Source organism: Cuculus canorus, chromosome 19, assembly GCF_017976375.1.
Source record: "Cuculus canorus isolate bCucCan1 chromosome 19, bCucCan1.pri, whole genome shotgun sequence".
NCBI classification, from domain to species: Eukaryota; Metazoa; Chordata; class Aves; order Cuculiformes; family Cuculidae; genus Cuculus; species Cuculus canorus.
Window position 1 is genome coordinate 8937650 of NC_071419.1, and position 19080 is coordinate 8956729.

At 42.7% G+C, this 19080-nt stretch overlaps 1 protein-coding gene across 1 annotated transcript in view; it reads right to left on the reverse strand.

Annotated features, from left to right (window-relative positions):
* The window catches only part of PAPPA (pappalysin 1), a 183923-nt gene that overhangs the window by 112888 nt on the left and 51955 nt on the right, over positions 1-19080 (reverse strand). Inside the window, exons 3-6 of the mRNA XM_009569421.2 lie at positions 17705-17850; positions 12432-12725; positions 8161-8353; positions 1352-1473 (exon numbers count right to left, since the gene is read on the reverse strand). Coding sequence (XP_009567716.2) covers positions 1352-1473; positions 8161-8353; positions 12432-12725; positions 17705-17850 — 755 coding nt within the window. The remainder of the gene's footprint in view (positions 1-1351; positions 1474-8160; positions 8354-12431; positions 12726-17704; positions 17851-19080) is intronic.

The window sequence follows — 19080 nt, forward strand, 5'->3', positions numbered from 1 at the left end:
TTTCAAGGTCTTGTAATCCTTGGCTGAGTGGAAATTCCACCTTCCAACCTTCACTACTACTGCAAGCAATTCAAACTACACTACCCCTAGTTACCCGATAATCCAGCCATGCTTGCAGCCAGAGTGCTGCTTCCCAGGTCGAAGCTCTTAAACAACATCCAACCAAGGGGTAAATGTGCTTGGTGCTGTGCCCGACAACCTTGGCCCTTGGATATCCGAACTGGAAGGGTGAGTTGGAGTGAACCACAACTTCTCTTGGGCTCTCACTCTAGGAGATGGGTGCGCAGGGCAGAGGACGCTTGCCTACATGTCTTGTCCCATCACAGAGCAGGGATGCAGCTTGCTGCTCATGCTGACCTCAGGACTGGGAAGGGCTCCTGGGTGCCAGCACTGCGTATGTCACATATTAGCTTACAAATAATATTCCTTGCATAATACCTCCCACAGATTATAGCTGCAGGACAGAGAAGCCCTTACTTTAAGGAGATATTTGTATAATGAGTTTGCAAAATCCAGGGATTGGCCTTTGAGTTTGAGGAGCCCACCTGCCTATTTATGGTGAAATCTGGGCCCAGAGTGTGGTGCTCCTGACGGAATACCTCATTACAGACAGACTGAAATAATATTTTGCTCTTTCTAAACCATAATTGTAATTACTAACCTCTGTCTGGCATAATCTTAAATATGTTCTCCCACATCCACCTACTTACGTACCGGAAGGTACATATGGAAGAGAGTTAATGATGAAGATGTAACGGAATTATGTGACCAGCTCTGTGGACCACTCTCCCTTAAATGTGCTCCAGAGAGGAGCAATAAGTATGACTTACAAAACACCCTAAACTAGACTGGGCTTCACGTAGTCCCCTGTGTTCATGCCGCGGAGTACTTGCCCAAAGGGCAATCTCCTTTTGGCCTCTCTGCTGGTGCAGCTCAGCTCTATTCAACACAGGTGGAGGCAGCAGAAATCGGGTTCAAATACATAACATGCAACTCTCCGCTTTCAGAGCTGGAACAGAAGGAGTAAACAGCTCTGCTGAGGAATTCATCTGGCAGACGTGAATGGTCAGTATTTCTTGGCACACCGCTGCTTTCTGAAATTCAGGTTCAGCTCCCGGAATTCATTTAATTCATGGGCAGAGTCAGGACACAGGGGCCAAAACACAGGTATTTCGGCCAATAGCATTACTTCAGGGCACAGTGTGTTCATCTGTCCTCTAGTTTTGTTCATGTTACGTGCAAGTATAATCAGTCACTCTCTCCTGGATTTTCCCACTGTCCTTGTTGCTCTCCTTTTGCCCTGGCCCATCGTCTCCCCCACCACACCTTTGTCCCCAGCTCTGTGACTCACCTTCTGCTTCCCGAGGGCTCCAGTGCCCGGAGGGATCACAGGGCATCGGGGAAGAGGCGCTGAAGGCGTATTGCACCAGGACTCTTCCTTCCGCACACAGATCACATGCTGATCCCAATTCTCTAGGAGGCCAGGAAAACAGGAAAACACACTAACTTAGTAACAGCTGAATGAGCTGCTTATTCAACTATATTAAAAGCAATAAGACTTTGAATTCAGTTCCACTTAACCCTCTTTTCACAGCACTGACAGGAGTATTTTCCGACACTGACCTTCTGCAGGTGTGGGCTGACAGCCTGTGTAGGTGGCATCTCAGAGTCCACCATCCAACACAGAATGACAGCAACCTGTGAAATCATGCTCGGCTATACCTTTTTTCACCTCCTGCACTACAACTGTACCAAAAAGATAAAAGAAAATATGTATTGCTTAGCGGCTACAGCAGAGAAACCAGCCTCAGGAGATTTCAGATCTATTTCTGCTCCCTCCACGGATTTATTACTTGAACTTGTAGTATCTTCAAGATTGTGAAAGCCTTGGGCTTAGTGGTGATTAGAGGAGAGGGCAAAGTTCCAGGCTCTGAGAACACCAGATAGAGCTGTTCTGTAAAGCACAGCTTTGCGAAGTATGCAAGAACTTGTTTCATAGAATCATAGAATGTTCTGAGTTGGGAGGGACCTGCAAGGATCATCGAGACCAACTCCTGTCCCTGCATGGGATAACCCCAACGTTCACACCGTGAGTCTGAGGGCACTGTTACTGGAGGTGTATCACAACAGACCATTACAAGCCTGGAAAAGGAATGGGTTATGAACACACAGAAACGAACATGCCTTCAATGTGTTTCACAGGGGCAGCTTTGTCACTAGCAGATGGCTTTTTCTGAACTGGAACATCTTATGGCTCCATGTAATTAGATGGCATGACTTGGCATTGAGAAAAGCACTCCACTGCCCAATGCCAATATTACTTCCCCTACATAATACATCAAATACCAGCTACTGCCAATAAAGTACTATCATCAGAAGTGGTTGTAGAGGAAAACCCATTTAAACACTAATCTACAAATATTCTTGCTCATACATTCACAAGATCGGGGTTTAAGCTGACGTAGGCTAGAGTAACTCTAATATCTTCCATAAGACTGAGCTGATTTATATCAGCTAAGGATGCAACTCACACAATTCAGCCCTACTTTCCTTGGAGTCACAAAATTTGGAACCATGTATGACCCAGAATGTGAGGTTTTTCACCCCAGTAAGATGATTTTTATCCAGAATTCATTGTTCTGCTTTAAGCAGCACTGCCTGCTCAAAATAAAAGGAAAAAATTAATTATCTTAATGATTAAATGCACTTAGGAAAGGACATAAGTTTTAGGCAAACAATTTGTGTGAAACACATAGAGTACTCTCTAAGCTACCCTGGTTAAGTGCTGCTTGAGTCATTAATTATTATAATCAGCTATGCAAATTTTAACCGTCTCCCATTGAGCGATTTATTTCGGCACTGCTTTGTGAAGGGCACCGCATCCGCAGGCATGAGTTATTTTGGATCCTTAGCGAGGACACTAGGACTGTAGATTTACTCTCACATCCCTTCTAGGCTGCACAATCTCGTTTCCCTTTGGTGGCAGGGATGACACACGCTGAGCTACTCCACCGCTTAGCATCTCCTATTTGTTGACAGGGATCTATTTGGAAGTCAACTTTCTGTTGGCTTAATTAGGCAGAAGCAGGGATTGTCAACGGGGGGCACTTGGAAGGAAATTGGTGGTAAAAGTCGTATCCATTTCAATATGGCTCACAGCCACCCGTACACAAAGAGACGACAAATGATTGAACTCACAGACAGCGCAGAAAGAGACGCACCTGCTGAAAATAGTTGAAGAATAAAATGAGGTAATGGCATAGAAGAGAGAAGAAGGAAGAAAAGGTGCCCTCCTATTCCTTGCATGATCTGCAATGCTGGTAATGAAAAAAATTCGCCATGTTGCGAATAACTTCTCTCTGTCTCTCTTCGCCCACCTGCACTGCCCGTGTGACACTGCCTCCCTATTTCATTTGTCAGCTGTCTATTTAGCAGCGGTTTAGATGGCCAACTAAGCTTGCCTAAATAATTATATGCCCCCAAAAATCAAAATTCCAGAATAAAAGGTACAGAGAAATCGAAATGTACAATATTATTGTTCTTCAGGCACAGCCACCAACAGGCAGGATAGAAGTCCCTGCAATAACAATCTTTCAGTTTCTGTACAAAGAGACTCCTGCGTTAGCGCTTGGTCCTGGATGAGGACAGGGCTTTGAAAGCCAAGTTTCCACAATTAGGACAGCTTTTTACTCAAATTAGCAGCTATACGATTTCATCACAGGCTGCCATCGTGGAAAAAAACTGCAGGCTTATGGACAAACATTTCCTTTGAACAGCAAGAACTTGGAGGTAAGAGAAATCACAAGGAGCATCATGTGGGAAATGCTATGAGCAAACTTTCTCTTTTTACTTTTCCACTTTGGGAGCCAAACTCAACCCTGATGTAACTCCACTGGCTGAAAGGACTTACACAGGGGATGACACTTGGGTTAAAGTTTTTGGTCTGTAGACTCTTGCACACAAATCCTGCAAACAGCCATGAATGTCAAAACTAATTATGGAATTGCGTTTACAGGCTTATGAAAATCTAAGCCAGACCCTTACACCTTATGCAGCCGCTGACATTAAGACAAAATGAGTGTAAAATGGTTCAAAATACTATTACTTGGGAACGATAGCATATCTAACACCGTATACACCGGTGCACATGACGCCCCAAAGTGCAGGGTAATGGAAAATATAGACTTCACTGTTTTCTAATAAGCCATTTACTGGGGAAATTCCAGCTCATGAAGTTCAGAGCACAGGAGGAATTCATTCCTACAACATGATATTTCAGAAGCGGATTCAAAATCTGAAGATTACCAGTGAGAAACAGACAGTTCTCTTCAAAGCCAACACCAGTTCAGTGGGCAACTCAAAACCAGTCAAAATCTGTCATCACTTTCCATAAAGACTGCCTGTTTTCAGACTAAATTGTATCTCCTTACTTGAAATTCAGAATTGGTGCTCTCTCCTCCAAGGCACTCAAACTTTCCAGCAAGATTTAAGCAGACGACTATCAAGCCCAGCCATCTAGATCCGCGACACCACACTGACCAAAATATTTGCTTGCTAAGAATGAGATAGCATCAGATTCATGGAAATTAATGCAGTCACCTCGATGAAAACTTGGAAGAGCAGATGCATTCAAAGTTTTCTGTCCAAGCAGAATTTGCTGCAGAGCCCTATTACAATAACTGTTTACATCCTCCCTACGCATATTAAACAGGAGGCACATGAATGGATGCTTAGCGACAGCAGATGAACGCATCTAATAGATGCAGTCAGGAAATGAATAGAGTTTTCTTTTTCTCACTTGTTTTCACTTGTTTTGTTGGCTCTATTATTATTTTATTATTATGTATTATTATATGTGCATGCAACATTTTTCATGGTTCTTTTTTTAATGGAAGGATGAAGGATGATAAACACTCCAATCCCCTGTGTAGTAGCTACAAGAAGAAATGTTAGTTCTTGATATATTTGATTATTAGAGATGTTTAGAAGCTCAACCAGCTGCAGCAGTGTAGGGTCAAATACATCTTGGCAAATTTATGTGTAGGTAAATGGCTCTCTAGGGCAATAGAGCAGCCATCAATTGAACACGCTAAATAGGTAAGGAGGGTCTATCAGGCAGAAGATTTTACTTCTGTGTACAGCTCATGTACCTACTCTTGCCAAATGGTGAGGACACAGGACACAAATTTACAAGAACTATGGGTTAGCATTACTCTTCATTCCCAAATCTGCATCAATCATCATGTAATTCCTAGAATTGAGGCTCTAAAAGAAAAGTACCTAATACCGTGGCGCCTGGGACAAAGTTGCATCTGAGTAGGAAAAAGGTACAAGGCCTTCACTTTCATGCTTCGTCTCCCTTCAAGCCCAAACCTATCAGGACCTCACCCGCAGACACAGCCAAACCAGGGTTACATTTTTAAACGTAAGGCTAAATTTTCCCTTCCTGGTTTTCATTAAGCAGAGGTCACCACCCAAGGCACAGCTCTAGAGAATAAAAAGGGCATAAAAGGAACTTGAGTTGCACCAAGTGTGCCTAAAGTAGCATTGTAATTTTGGATGAGGAGCGAGTATTTGAAGTGAAACTCTTTCTCTTCCCCACTTACAACACTGAGCATCCTGGAGTGAGGAAGCTGGACCCAGTTTTGCCTGAAACCAGAGTGGAGATGTTCTCCAGGACCACACCTGATGTGCTCCAACCGCTGATGCCACGGGACCAGGCTAGAGCCTGGCTGGAACACCACCTGCCCAAACTCCTACAGTGTTGATGTCAGGTCTTCATTAACAACTGTTTTGCGCTAGACATCTACTTATATTGGGCCACAATACTTGCTAATGTAGCCAGAGCCATTCAATCTTTTAAGGCCCTTTAACACTCTCAAAATAGCATGGAAGGGGCCTCTGAGCATTCGAAACCAGGCCCAAGGCACTCAGCAGTTAAGTATCAGCCTTCTGGTTTTAACATGAATAGTCCCATTGAAGTAAATGAGTTTATTCATTCAAGGGAGGCAAGTAAAATTTGGGCCATGGTGTGCACTTTGTGTAAAAATATCTGCAAAGATTTACAGTATTCCCACACACAGATAAGATTATACTTGGCCAATTTTACCTCCTACTTGTCTTGCACAGTGACCCAATTTTACAAATTGATACAGGCATGAATCTCTAACCGAGCAGCACTGGACACATCAGTACAGTAGGTTCAGCACGTGACCTGTTCTAGTATTAGTTACTATAATACCACTATCATCCTCAATTTGATTAATATATCTGAAGCTTGGGCAAGTTTTCAACAGGATCTCATATATATATTTATAAATATATATTTATATTACTAGATGATCTTTAATGTCCCTCCCAACCCATACCATTCTAAGATTCATATAATTCAGTGACATTTTTTAATGGTCACAGCAACATTTCTGTATCTGTTAGCATTGAAACATCGTTTTAACAAGGAACTGGACCCAAAGTATCTGAGGCTGTCTCTTTAAATCCTTTCAATAATACCGAGTACACAGATTTGAAAACCCAAAGGACTTTTTTTTCCCTAGAAAATCACTATTTATTTAACATATGATAACTCTACTATGAAATTTTAGATTTAGCAGGCTATCCATGGTATGTCATTTAAGAAGTGACTAAGTAGGGGTTATTAAGAACACATTGATTGAGTTATAAGAAATATGTAATAAAGATGTATTCGGTTACATAACAATTAACTTTGCATCAATGTGTTTTAAGAGGCAGATGGTATTTATTTCACACATAATAAGTATCTTCTGAAATCTAAATTAAATTGGAGAAACTTAATTTACCTAAAAATGATTATGGGCTAAACAATTCTGAATTAATTTTCAGAACTTCACGTAAGTCCTTTCCACACATAGGGAATAAAAGGATTCAGTTGCAAAAATGCAATTAGAGCAAACACTGGTCAGAACACAAGACTTTTCTTTATCAACCCCTAATATGATTTGATTGCCCTCCTTTTATTAATCTGCAATAAAGGTGGAAAATCTCACCTAAGCAGAAAATAACAGCTCCCTGCCTACTTAAATAAAGTGCGAGCTGGCCACTGCGATGGCCATGGTGTCCTAGCAGTGCTGTAAGGAGTTTCATCCCCGATGGAGGCAGTGCGTTTCAAGGTGCTCTCATTGAACAGAGCAGCAGTGCTGAGACAGCTATTTGAGCGCTAATATGCTTGTAAATTCGGCCTCCTGTGATACCTACTGCAACCGTCCTGAAGGACACGTGAAGTTTGCTCTCTATAAAATAACAAAGCAAAAAGCGGAGAAGAAATGCAAACAGGAAAGGTGAGTTAACAGTAATGCGAGAAGGTCAGTCATTTAGGAGGTTCTCGCTAGGACTCCCGTATCTCCTGCAGCCCATCTGAGAGCTGTGTAGGAGTATTTTAGATGAACTACCTAGTTGCTCAGGTCATCCTGGGGTAAGAGTTGCTCCAGCTATGAACTGCAATGTGGTGCAAATCTTGCCTGAGACCTGGATTCCCATAATTTTTATTGGTACCGTGTAGTTGCGTGCCTATCGGACACAGACACACACATACACTCTGACCCAAATGTTCTACTCAAGGTATAGCATCATAACATTTGCACAATGCTCAGGGTTTTAGGTCTTTGATTCTGCCTTACTCAGACCCTATAGCTCAGGGAAGGAGGCAGCATTTGTCCCTCTCCTTGGCCCTGCCACCTCCTTGCCCTGTAAGACTCCACTGAGCTTTGTGTTGCTACAGGAGCAAAAACGATTAACCTTGTCCTCATAAAAGAAATGTGCAAGAAGAGGAGGGAAACTTGTAGGCTGAGCTGAGCCTCACAGGTATTTGTGAGCAGCAATAATAGCAGGAATCATAGGGCCAGAATTGTTGATTGAAAATTCCTCCCATAACGTACGGAAAAAGATTTGCCCTTTACATGGCAAATCAATGGCCCTCAACTGAGTGCTACAGGCGGAGCAAGGAAGAGCAGAAAACAGATCAATAACCTCCTCAGTATGAACCTATTTAGGAAAGAGCCTTGATCCAGACTGAGCAGAGTGCATGACAAAGCTGTGCTCCTGCAGTGGGGCTCCGTGTTCTTCCCTTATTTCTCCTCCTTTCCATTCAATTCAGCGTAAGAGTACAGAGCAGCGCGTGATCACCTTTCAAAGAAGTGGCCATCAATGGGTGGAAACCACTCCAGGGTGACAGAGGTGGAGGTCCGAGCCACAATCTGGGGGGCAATCGCAATAGGAGCCGGTTTCTTCACCGGTTGCCAGCTCTGATAGACGAGGTCCAAGTAGCAGTGCATCCTGGCCACTTGGTTGGGTGTGAAGGAGTCGGTGCAGTCATCGTCTGAAATTAAAACAGAAGCCACATCAGCCACGCGGAAGATAAGATGAGAGACACAGAGAGAATTGCAACCCTGTGAATGGCAGCTTCTTGCAAGGGCTGGGATGGGTTCTTGCAGCACTCAACGGTCTGTGAACAAATTAGCACAGTCATCCCAGGCAGAAGCAGGTGAGAGGAAACAGAAGTTAAGAAGGAAAAAAACCCCATCAATAAACATTTTCATCCTCTAGTCTGAGTTACAGATGAAGCACCCAGAGATCTTCCCTAGATGAAACAGAGATACGTGGAGGGGAAGAAACAAAAAGCCTCAGTGCAGCACCTTTTGGTCACAATTGGGGCTATCAGTGGACCTGTGGGCTTGAAAGAATTTCATGGCTAAAATAATAGCTGTGAGAGAGGGTAAGAGGGCTAGTGTTGGTATGAAATAATTATATAATTTAATAATTTTATTCTAATTTCTTAGAATAAAAGAACACAGAATTTTAAAAATATATAGTATTTTAAAGCCCCTAGATTTTCCAATGAACAAATAAAACTGTTCTGAAAGATCAAATAAAAAAAATCTTTACAAACACTGATGAAAAATGTAAATTTTAGGTGCAGTAAAATAACTTTATTTTTGTTAAAAAAATCTCTCCATTTACCATCATGATTCTAACCCCTTTCTGACCTTCTCATTAGCATTTTTGATATTTCAAATTTCTTTTTCATTCAAAATGGAGAAATCATTTGGCTGGCTAATTTCCTATAAAGAGCCATTTCTCATTCCATCTGCTTTTACCCAAACATGATTTGGCAACAAGAACACAACTACTGCCCTCTGAACATTGTACAACTTTACAACTACAATACTTCAGAGAAGTAGTAAATTACTATTTCTCTGTTGTGCAGATCACAGAAGGAAAAAGTACGTTCTGTAAAGTCACTCTGAAAAGCTGTGCTGAAGAAAATGATGCTAGCACTTTGACCATTTTTCTGGTACTCTTCCCATCAGATGGAAAGCTCTTGAAAACACAGAATGTTTCTTCTCATGTGCCTGTAGAGTTCCCAGCCCAGTAAAACTCAGTCCCAGATGGGACCTCTGCACGCTGCCACGATACAAACAACAATGACAGTTTTGCACAGGTCAAGTAATGTGCTTTTCTGGGAAGAGGGAGGTCACCAAAGGCTGCTCAGAGAGTTGCTTGCGTGAGTGTAAGTTGGCAGTTCGATATTGTAATAGCGTTACTAGATGTTCCGATGCCTTCAAGTCCATGCCCCGTGGAACTCGAGAGGAACAAAAACATACGGTTTGTTCTACAGAGAAGTGTGAATTTGCTGGCTAATTTAAAACCTTACCACATCTTCCCTGAGACGCAAGCAAAAGGAGACAGCTTCAGTTGGGATCCAGCTCAAATGACATCCCCAAATGCACTCCTACGACAGCAAGGACACGTCAGTTCACATATTCTCCTGCATCTCTCCTAATTCCAGGGAGCAGTGAACCTCCCCTCATCAAACATGCAGAGCAGACAGACAGACCCCATCAGCTTGAAAATATCTACACACCCCTATGGGTACGCAAGAAGCAGCTTTACTATGACATCGCTGGATCTCCTCAATAATTATCAATGGGCTATCCCTGAGCATGCTGTAAAAGCCACAAATATTCTTCATGGAAGCCCAGAAGGAGACAAAAGCCCTTAACAGCCACCATAAAGGAACAATAAAATATGTACAGGACAGAGCCAGGAGACAACAGCACAGGAGAAAGATGACCTGCATTCTCAATCTCTTTAAACATCAGCAATGTCTGCATTCTGGGGGAGGGGAAGGAAGCAGAGGCAAGAAAGAAAGGTGTTTCACCTGGTCTCTCGACTTCAAGAAAAGCTCAAAATCCTCCAATGAAGTAATAATTAGAGAAATTCAAAAGACTTTCCTGAGATGATTATTCCTACAGAATTCAGAGGCAGAATTCCTGCTGATTTTGTGAAGAGTCATCTAAACAACTAACTTCATTTCATTTGGGAATACCGCAGCTATTTGGACTTATAAAAGTAATTTTACAAGTAATTTTATAAGTAATTTTATAAAGTAATTTTATAATTACTTATAAAAGTAATTACTTATAAAAGTAATTTATAAGTCCAATTTCTCACATTTCTCAATCTTCTCAACATCGTAGCTTCTTATTTCAGGGAACTCTTTAGGTCGGTGCTTTGCTACAGAGCTGGGGGCAACTGGACAGATGAATGTTAGACAGGGACAGACACACAACATGTTATGGTCAAGCTGTGTACAAGCAAAACGGAAAGAAAGACAATGTTCAGAGCTGCATGACCTCAAACCTAGATGTTTCAAAGGTATTTCTACAGCAATTTGATATCCTGACATATTTTCATTCCACTGGCAACAACAGAAAACAAACAGATTCATGCATAAGCTCTAGAGATGTCTATCACGTCGCTTCACTTGATTTTTCTAGTTAGAAAAAAAACGGTTCTGCTCAGAACACCAACACATATGTAGCTCCCAAGAGCAGACAGGTATCTCTGTGGTCTGCCTCTCTGTCTTATCTCTTGAGAGAACCGCCAAGGTAGGTTCTCTTTGGAAGAAGAGATCTCAATGTTTGGAAGAAAGCATGCTCCAGCCCTGGGCACATCCACACTAACAGATTTGGTGGAGGAATGTTGCCAACTGAGCTGTCGCTGTCTTGTCTGTATGATGCTACCAGGAAGCTCTATCAGAAAGTAAGACTCTTCCCTAGCACATGCACAAAAGCGCATAGCAGGCTGAGGAACTGACTCAGTGTGTGTGTGCTTGTCCCTGAAAACACCCTCTAAACAAATAGAAAAATAAAGAGGAAACTAAGCAGCACTTTTAGCTCCTGCCACAATGGGCATAAAAGCATTCCTGCTATAAATCATTTCAATTTGTCCCCTAGATGACATTAAACACCACTTCTCTACAGTTTTATTACAGAATAAGCACTCCTATGACCTTTTGAGTGGGCAATCTGTGTTTTCACCCAGAGTCTAAAGGTGCCCTTCAGTGGCTGTAAGCATATTGGTCACCTCTAAAACATTGTTGATGCTGTCAGCTCAATGTCACAGCCCTTCATCACAGCTAGACCCTGTGACCCAAAATAAGAGGAAATACAAACCAAGGTATCCCTTGCTCTTTCTGGGAAATAATAGAGGATCCTTCAACTCCCCTTGAACTTCCAGGGATGCAGAAAGGACCATAGCCCACCCTCGTCTGATGAGGAAGGGTCACAGCAGCTCATGCCCTCTTTGAGTTATGCTTTGTTGGCAAGAGTGCCACGAACCGGTGGCCTTGAGCAACACAGCTGTGCCTACAGAAGCCCACAGTTAGAGCTGCAAAATCAGGCTTGTGCTTAAGCAGCGTGTTCCTCTTGGAGGAGTGGTTTTACTGCACTACTATGGAGCCTCTGTAGCTGCGTCCCCAGCACAGCAGACTTGGTCAGGAGGGCAATCCTGATCCAGGTGCTATCCCAGTATTCAAACTCTAATGATGATTCTCGTATGTAAGTGATTCTACCTGAACCACAGTGACTCCAAATCAAACACTAAACATGGTATCTGAACGGACACATGGCATGAGCAGTGTCTCCCTAGATGTTTAACTGCCCCAGGTTTATCCTACAGCCTCGGTGGTATCAATATCCAACTGATATTCAATATCTCCTTGGGAAAGGGTAAGCAATCTCTGAATTTGGGTTTTTCAGAGATGATCTCATAGATCAGGCATCCACATCCTAGGGAAACAGGGTGTCAAATTTGCTGCAGCGCCTTAGGAAACTGTTTTCTTAATGCTTATCTCTTTTTTTTCCCCTCCCCCAAACCTTCTGCCTGGTCATCACATGAAACTATGCAAAGATGGAGAGAACTGGGAAAAAAGAATAGGAGAACTGGATGGGATTCCCCAGGCCATCAAGTCTGATTCCTCGTCAGGCTTGGTCCTAGACCAGTGGACAGATAAGCCCCACAGGAAATGGACCGTACAAATGAGAGGTAATACCGCTATGCTTTGTTCCCACACAACCACAGACACAAACAGCAAACCAAGGAAGCCCAAGTACCTGCATAACTCATGAAGTTACTGAATGGTGTGTTTAGGAAACTGTGAAAGCCGCAGGTGTCATTGCCAGGTCCAGGATCTCCACAGAGCTTGTGCTTAGGAGCAGGGTTGGTGTCACTGCAGAGGTCCCCAGTCTCAAAGGAGGGCTCCGTTTCCATGCATGGATCACTGCAGGAGAGGATTTCGGAGATTCCCCGGAAGACGTGGTAAAGCCCGAGGCTGTGCCCAATTTCATGGATCATTGTGTGTGTATGGCCTGGGATTCCATAGAAGGAGGGATTCAGCACAATGCCACCTGCAAGGGGAAAAGAGAAGAACTTTATTTGTCTTGTCTTCCTCAGAGCAGCAAGAGGAAGGGCAAGCCAATCCTAAGGGTAGATCCCTTGGCAGTTCATCAGATTCTCTATAGCACCAATTGCTTTTTGCACAATCAGCCCCATTCCCTGCTCAGAGAAACTGCCCAGCAAGGTTTAATCTCAGCTTTAATCTGGGGCTCTAAAGATGAGGAATCATGGGACAAAGTCCAATATCCTAAAGCAAAACCACAGCGACAATCGGTCTTTCCACTGAATACGATCAGCCTGGCTGGTTTGTTAACTCAAAGAAAAGTCTTCTTACATACAATCACTTCATACTATGAAGTTTCAAATGATTTATAAAGTCATAGAATCATTTTGCTGGAAAAGATCTTTGAGATCATTGAGTCCAATCATACCTGTCCTCCACTAAACCATATCCCTGGGCACCTCATCTACCCATCTTTTAGACAGCTCCAGGAATAGTGACTCCACCATCTCTCTGCGCAGCCTCTGCCAGTGCCTGAGAACCCTTTCAGTGAAGAAATACTTCCTAATGTCCAACCTGAACCTGCCCTTGTGCAACTTGAGGTCATTCCCTCTTGTCTTGTCCCTTGTTACTTGGGAGAAGAGACCAACACCCACCTCACTACAACCTCCTCTGAGGTAGTTGTAGACAGTGATGGGGTCTCTCCTCAGTCTCCTTTTCTCCAGGCTATTTAGTGTGCTTAACTAGAATGATTCTGTCCAGATAATACATTTGATACAAAGCATACCTGGAGCACTCTCTGTATGTTATTCCACCGAGTAAAGATACAATAGAAGCCTATTAACTTCCGAAACACCCTAAAAATTGCAGTAGGTTGCACCAATATTTTCAACCTAATAGAAAAGATAATACACCCGAGGCTGGAAGAGTTTTTGTGGGGTGAGCACTGAACATACAGACAGCTTTGAAGTAACTGTTGGAAACACGCTCTGGTCATGCACTCAGACAAGCCTGGTTTGATCTGAACTGCACAGTCCACTAATGAATATGCATAAGCCTAATGTGTAAAAAAAAAACCCAAAAATGAAATGAACCGACTGGCTGTTAAATGTGTGCAAAGAAAACCAACGGTGATTTTTTTTTGTTGTATGAATTATGAGATGTTTAGATAAGCAAGGAGTAAATTAGTGAGGCTTTACGCTATACTGAATTAATCATAAGAATTATATTTTTAGCTCAGCTAGATGTACCTTTGGATTTCTGATATGATTCGTATTTTCTTTATTTAGCCTGTTGACCTCAACTTTTCCAAGCCTTTCATTTAAAACTGTTTGTGTATATTGCCTATCATGAGAACAGGAGATAACTTTGTAAAAGTTCTAGTGGGAAAATATATCTTGGATATGGTACAGTAATAATTTAGTGACAATGAGGAGAGAAAAGGTTTTGGCAGGAGGAACTTTATCAGTGACTGTAGCGCAGGGAAGATGAGATCACTGGGTTCTGATGCACCATAGACTCTTCCTTCTCGTCTGCCTAGAGACTCGGTTGCAATATCCACAGAATTAGTGGATATATAAGACCAATAAAATCAAGCAGATCTCAAAAAGTCATCTGAATTCCACTCTCAAACAACACAGGACCAATTAGGTCTGTACCAGCCCTCACACATATTGGCCTAACATCTCTTACAACCCCAGATGACCCAACTGCCCCAGCAGTCAATACCGGCACTTGGTATCCTTAAGGTTGTAAGGATTTAACTCACGTCTAAAATGAATTGACTTTTTGGCAATTCATGTTCACGACTTTAAGTCCTGCCTCATATGGATATGAAGAGCAGAAGATTCTCCTCCCCTTTCATCAGCTTTCATGAGACTGTCATCATCTGCACTTCAGGCTCTCCCCCTTCATTCTGAACAACTGTAACTCCATTCAGCTTTTCCTTGTAGCTCAACCTTTACTCTCGACCTCCTTGACTGTTACTCTCCTTTGGTTTTCTCGCTTGTCTCATGTTTTCCTTCAAGTACAGTGTCCAAACACAATTCAGCATTCCAGCTGAAATGATATCGGTGCTGAAGAGAGAAGAAGGACTGTTTTGGGTGTCTAGCAAGGACACATGCATACATAGCAGCAGGGAAAAGACTTTCCCTTCGTACACAGGCATGTGTGATTACGTGCACACAGTGGAGAGGATTCACATTTCATGTACAAATACATACACAGGACCAAAAAAATTGAACTGGAAATTCAAATACAAACACAAACAAAAGTTAATAAAATGAAACATACTGCACTATCATGCCTGTTGTGCCATGTGCAACATCTGCATATCCTTCTCATAGCACTGAACTGGTCCTTACACTAATTCTCCCTAGTCCCAATTAATTGTATACAGACCTACCAGGACACAGCCACTGAAGTTCCCATCTTCCCTGTATCCCTCTCTCTCCCTTTATACAGTATATGCTCTGATGCCTCCAGTGCTTGGGCTTTACCCATGTGGAGCCACTTACACCCACAGAGTTCCCTGATGCATTTGCTTGTGGGGGTCTCTTTCCCAAAGATAATTCCAGAGCTTGTTCTCCAATGGCAGAAGTATTGGGGAAATTCCTCAGCAGGACATGCCTTCAAAATAAAGGCTGGGTAAATGGTTCTGGCATCGGACAGCCCTGAGGCATCTGGAAAGGGAGATTTTATTTTTGTCTTTGTTGGAAATTTATATTTTTCACAGCTGTCAAGAACCTAAATCAATTGCAGTTTTACAGAAAAGATAAACTCCCTCACCCAGGCAATCTCTATCCCAGCCTTCAGATCTGCACCACAGGACATATTTCATATTTTTTTATTAAGTACATATTGGATTTATAGAAGAGAGCAAAAAAGATTAAAGATGAATTCTTACAGACCAAGCACAGGTCTGGGAGGGCTGCTATGACAGGAAATTATGACCATTATTTATTTATTTTTACTTTTTTTCCATTGCAAGTCAACTTTAAACTGTTGACTAATGTCTTTTTTTTTTTCTCATGGGATCTTTCTTTGGTCAACGAATTCTGTCAAGGCACTGTAGGAGCTGAATTTAAATTGTTTTGCTCAGTCATGATGTTGAAAATTAACTTAACGAAGTGACAGAAGAACTCGTCAGGGCTTTGGGCTAGCCCCAGCCCTCTTGCAGAAGGTTCTTCTTGGCACTCTGGAGCTCTCTCCATGTTCTCTGCTCTTTCCCATGGCAACACCAAAGGGAAGCTGTGAAAACAGTCATTTTTAGGGAAGGATCAGCTGTATTGCAGCCTTATTTCATGCTAGCAGTGGCATTAGGGCTAATGTTTCCAACCAGCAACCCAGAATGCTGCACAATCAGAAGCAAACAGAGTTACTTGGGCAGCCCGATCTAGTGGGATGTCCCTGCCCATGGCAGGGGAGTTGGAACTGGATGATCTTTAAGGTCCCTTCCAACCCAAACTATTCTATGAGTCTACTTTGGGGCTGGTGTAGGAGTAGGAGGTTGTGGTGCTACAAAATGATAGAAATCACAGCAGCTTGAGTGCTGGTCGAGCCCGGGGTTACTATCTTTTGTTATGCCAGAAGATTTTGCCACGGGGAATGCTCACTGGCAGGCATTTATAGAATCTTCTGTTTGGGTGCTCCCAGCAGGACCCCATGGAGGAGGCTGGAGGCAAGTCAGAGTGGGTTTCACTTCCAGCCTAGCTCAGCAAGAGACTGGATGTGTGTCAGTGCCAGTCCTTGAGAAGGAAAGCTTGCTCACACTTCTACCAGAGCAGCTGCAGAGCAGAATGTAGTAGTAAAACATTTACTAACAGAAGTAGGGCAGTCAGCACCAACTGCTTGGTCTGACCATAGAGCCCCTCTCAGCTATGAAGACATGTGACTATAAAGAGATATTAACTTCTAGGTTTTGGGGTAATGCATTTTTGAACATAGAAAAACCTCCTGGGCTGATGGTTTTGGCTGTAGTTTGGCACTTAGAGTATGCTTTAGAAAAAACACCGTACTGGCTTTATTTGTCTAGGCTTTACATTTGCCACATCGTTTCTGTTTCACCCCCTCCCAAACATGGGGTTGGGTTATATAAAAATTGGCTGAAACAGCCTTTCACAAAAACTGAACTTGGACGAAACTGGACTTCACTTTGAGCCTAGGAAGGTCTGGACAGCCTGGAGATATGTCTGGAAAACTTGTGAGAATACCTGCTCTCATAACATGACCAGATCAGGTTTGCAGCCGGAGGGAGCTTTTTGCGGTTAAGAGAAGTACATCCAGACTCAGTTGGTGCCTTCTGAACCTTCTGAGGTTCATCTAACTCTTTTCAAGGCAAGCAGGTCCAGTGGCACTGCAGATGTCAGGGCAATGAGTCATTTGGGAGGTTGTACAGCTTTGTTTGGATCCCTGGGCTCCAGAAGCCGTACGCAGCAGCCTAGTTATGAAACACACAGGGCAATCTGCAGGGCAGTGAGTGAACTCTTTCCAGTTCCACTCAAATGAACATTAGAAATACAGTCTCTCAGCAGTTTGCTCTTTTGCACATTGGTAGAGAAAAATAGCAACAAATCTTAAGCATAATCTATGAAGAAAATTAACCGAATGCTTACTAAGTAGTGAACTAAGGATCAGAACGTAACAGGCTAAGGTTAAAAATTCACCTTTGTCTCACACCCCCCACTTATCCCCCCAATCTTCTTTGCAAAGTGCTCCCATGGAGTGAATGCCCTGTAAAGTAGCTTCACTTAAAAGGTGAAATACTTTCAGCTTGACATCATCTACAAATACCATAATATGCTTTGGGTTTATAACCTAATATTTTCCTGGTTGTGAGCCAGTATCTGGGAATCGTGAAATACTTTTTTTCCCCTGACTATATATTAGAGGCATGATAAGAAATCAGAACAGAGCTTAACGCATATTTGTCTTTCCTTTTTAGCGCTTCAAAGGAAGGCTTTACAAAGAAGAAACATCTTTATCACTCACCTAAATGCATCAAGGCTTCCTTGTCCCAGGGCCAAGTTGCCACTCCAGCCAGCTCTTCCTCGGAGGAATTGGCAAAGAAGATGTTGAGGTGTGTGGATCCATCCAGTTTGAGTATGTTCTTCAGTTCATTGACATCCAAGTATGCTCTGTAGAAAAAGAAAAGCATTTTTTTTTGTCTAAACGTGACACAAAAAGCAACAAAGTATTGAAAAAGTGCTGCAATCCAGGCAAAGATCTTACAATATCCTGCATATCAGTCACCTGAAATATTTTAATAACCCATTCCTAAACTTCAATTACTTTGAATTCATGTATTGAATCTCATCTAAGGACTTTAGGCCAATGATTTACTAAGGCCACAAAATCCAAGGTAAATACACAGAGCTGTCCAAGTTTGTGAGAGAAGTACAGGGATCGATGCATTATGAATGTCATTAACCATGTATTATGGTCAGTAAATCTTTTTACATCAGAGTTACGTTGCACATTTTCTCTACGCTTTTTATTACTGTTACCTCTAATTTTCCTTCACAACAAGTTTCACATCTTCAGGCTGGAGCAATAAGCAAGAGCAGCTCATTAAGTTACTCCTTTAGCTCTAGTGGTGGTCACTTGTGCTGCGATGCACACAGTCTAAACCTGACATAGGGTGGTTCTTTGGGAATTTCCAGCAAGCAAAGCTGTGCCAAGAGCTCTCCTTGCAAAAGATCTCCGCAGGAGTAGCATCATGACATAAATTTCTAAGGCTTTTTAGGTCCTGGCCCAAGATGAGCTGCATTTCTTCCGATTTCGGTTGTCTGGAAGTTAGAGAGCAATCTGCTTGCAGGCAAGCAAAGCTAATCCCTTTAAGCACTCATTTGAAGGAGAAAACTTTCTCAACGCTGGGATACAGGAGGAGCTACTTGCTAAAGTGCGTACCGTGATGCCACAATGCTTTCAATGGCACCGTGATGCTCTAACTCAGAGTAAAGCTGGAGAAAGTGAAGTATAAGAGTAAACCCATTGCTCCTGTCTCCAGCTCGCGTTGTCTTTTGATATTGTTTTGTTATAACACATAATCTAAACCAAGAATGAGTTGCACTATTTTCACTAGACAGGTGGAAACAATGGCAAGAGAGATCACAATGAGGCAGTGACTAGTTTGTCGGGGAAGGACACCGTGATGGTTTGAGCAGGTTGAGTCCTTCTTCTTAAAATCCTCCTTTCTGTATGTGCGTAGGGCTCATGCAGCTCTCACAAGCCTAATGCACTCACATGCAGTAAGTAGGTTTCCTTGCATACTTTGCAAGGCTTTCATTCCCAGAAGGGTGAAGAAAAAAATAGGGGACTTGGCTTAGCATCAAGATCTTTCTGTCCTTCCCTGGAGGACTCCCCAA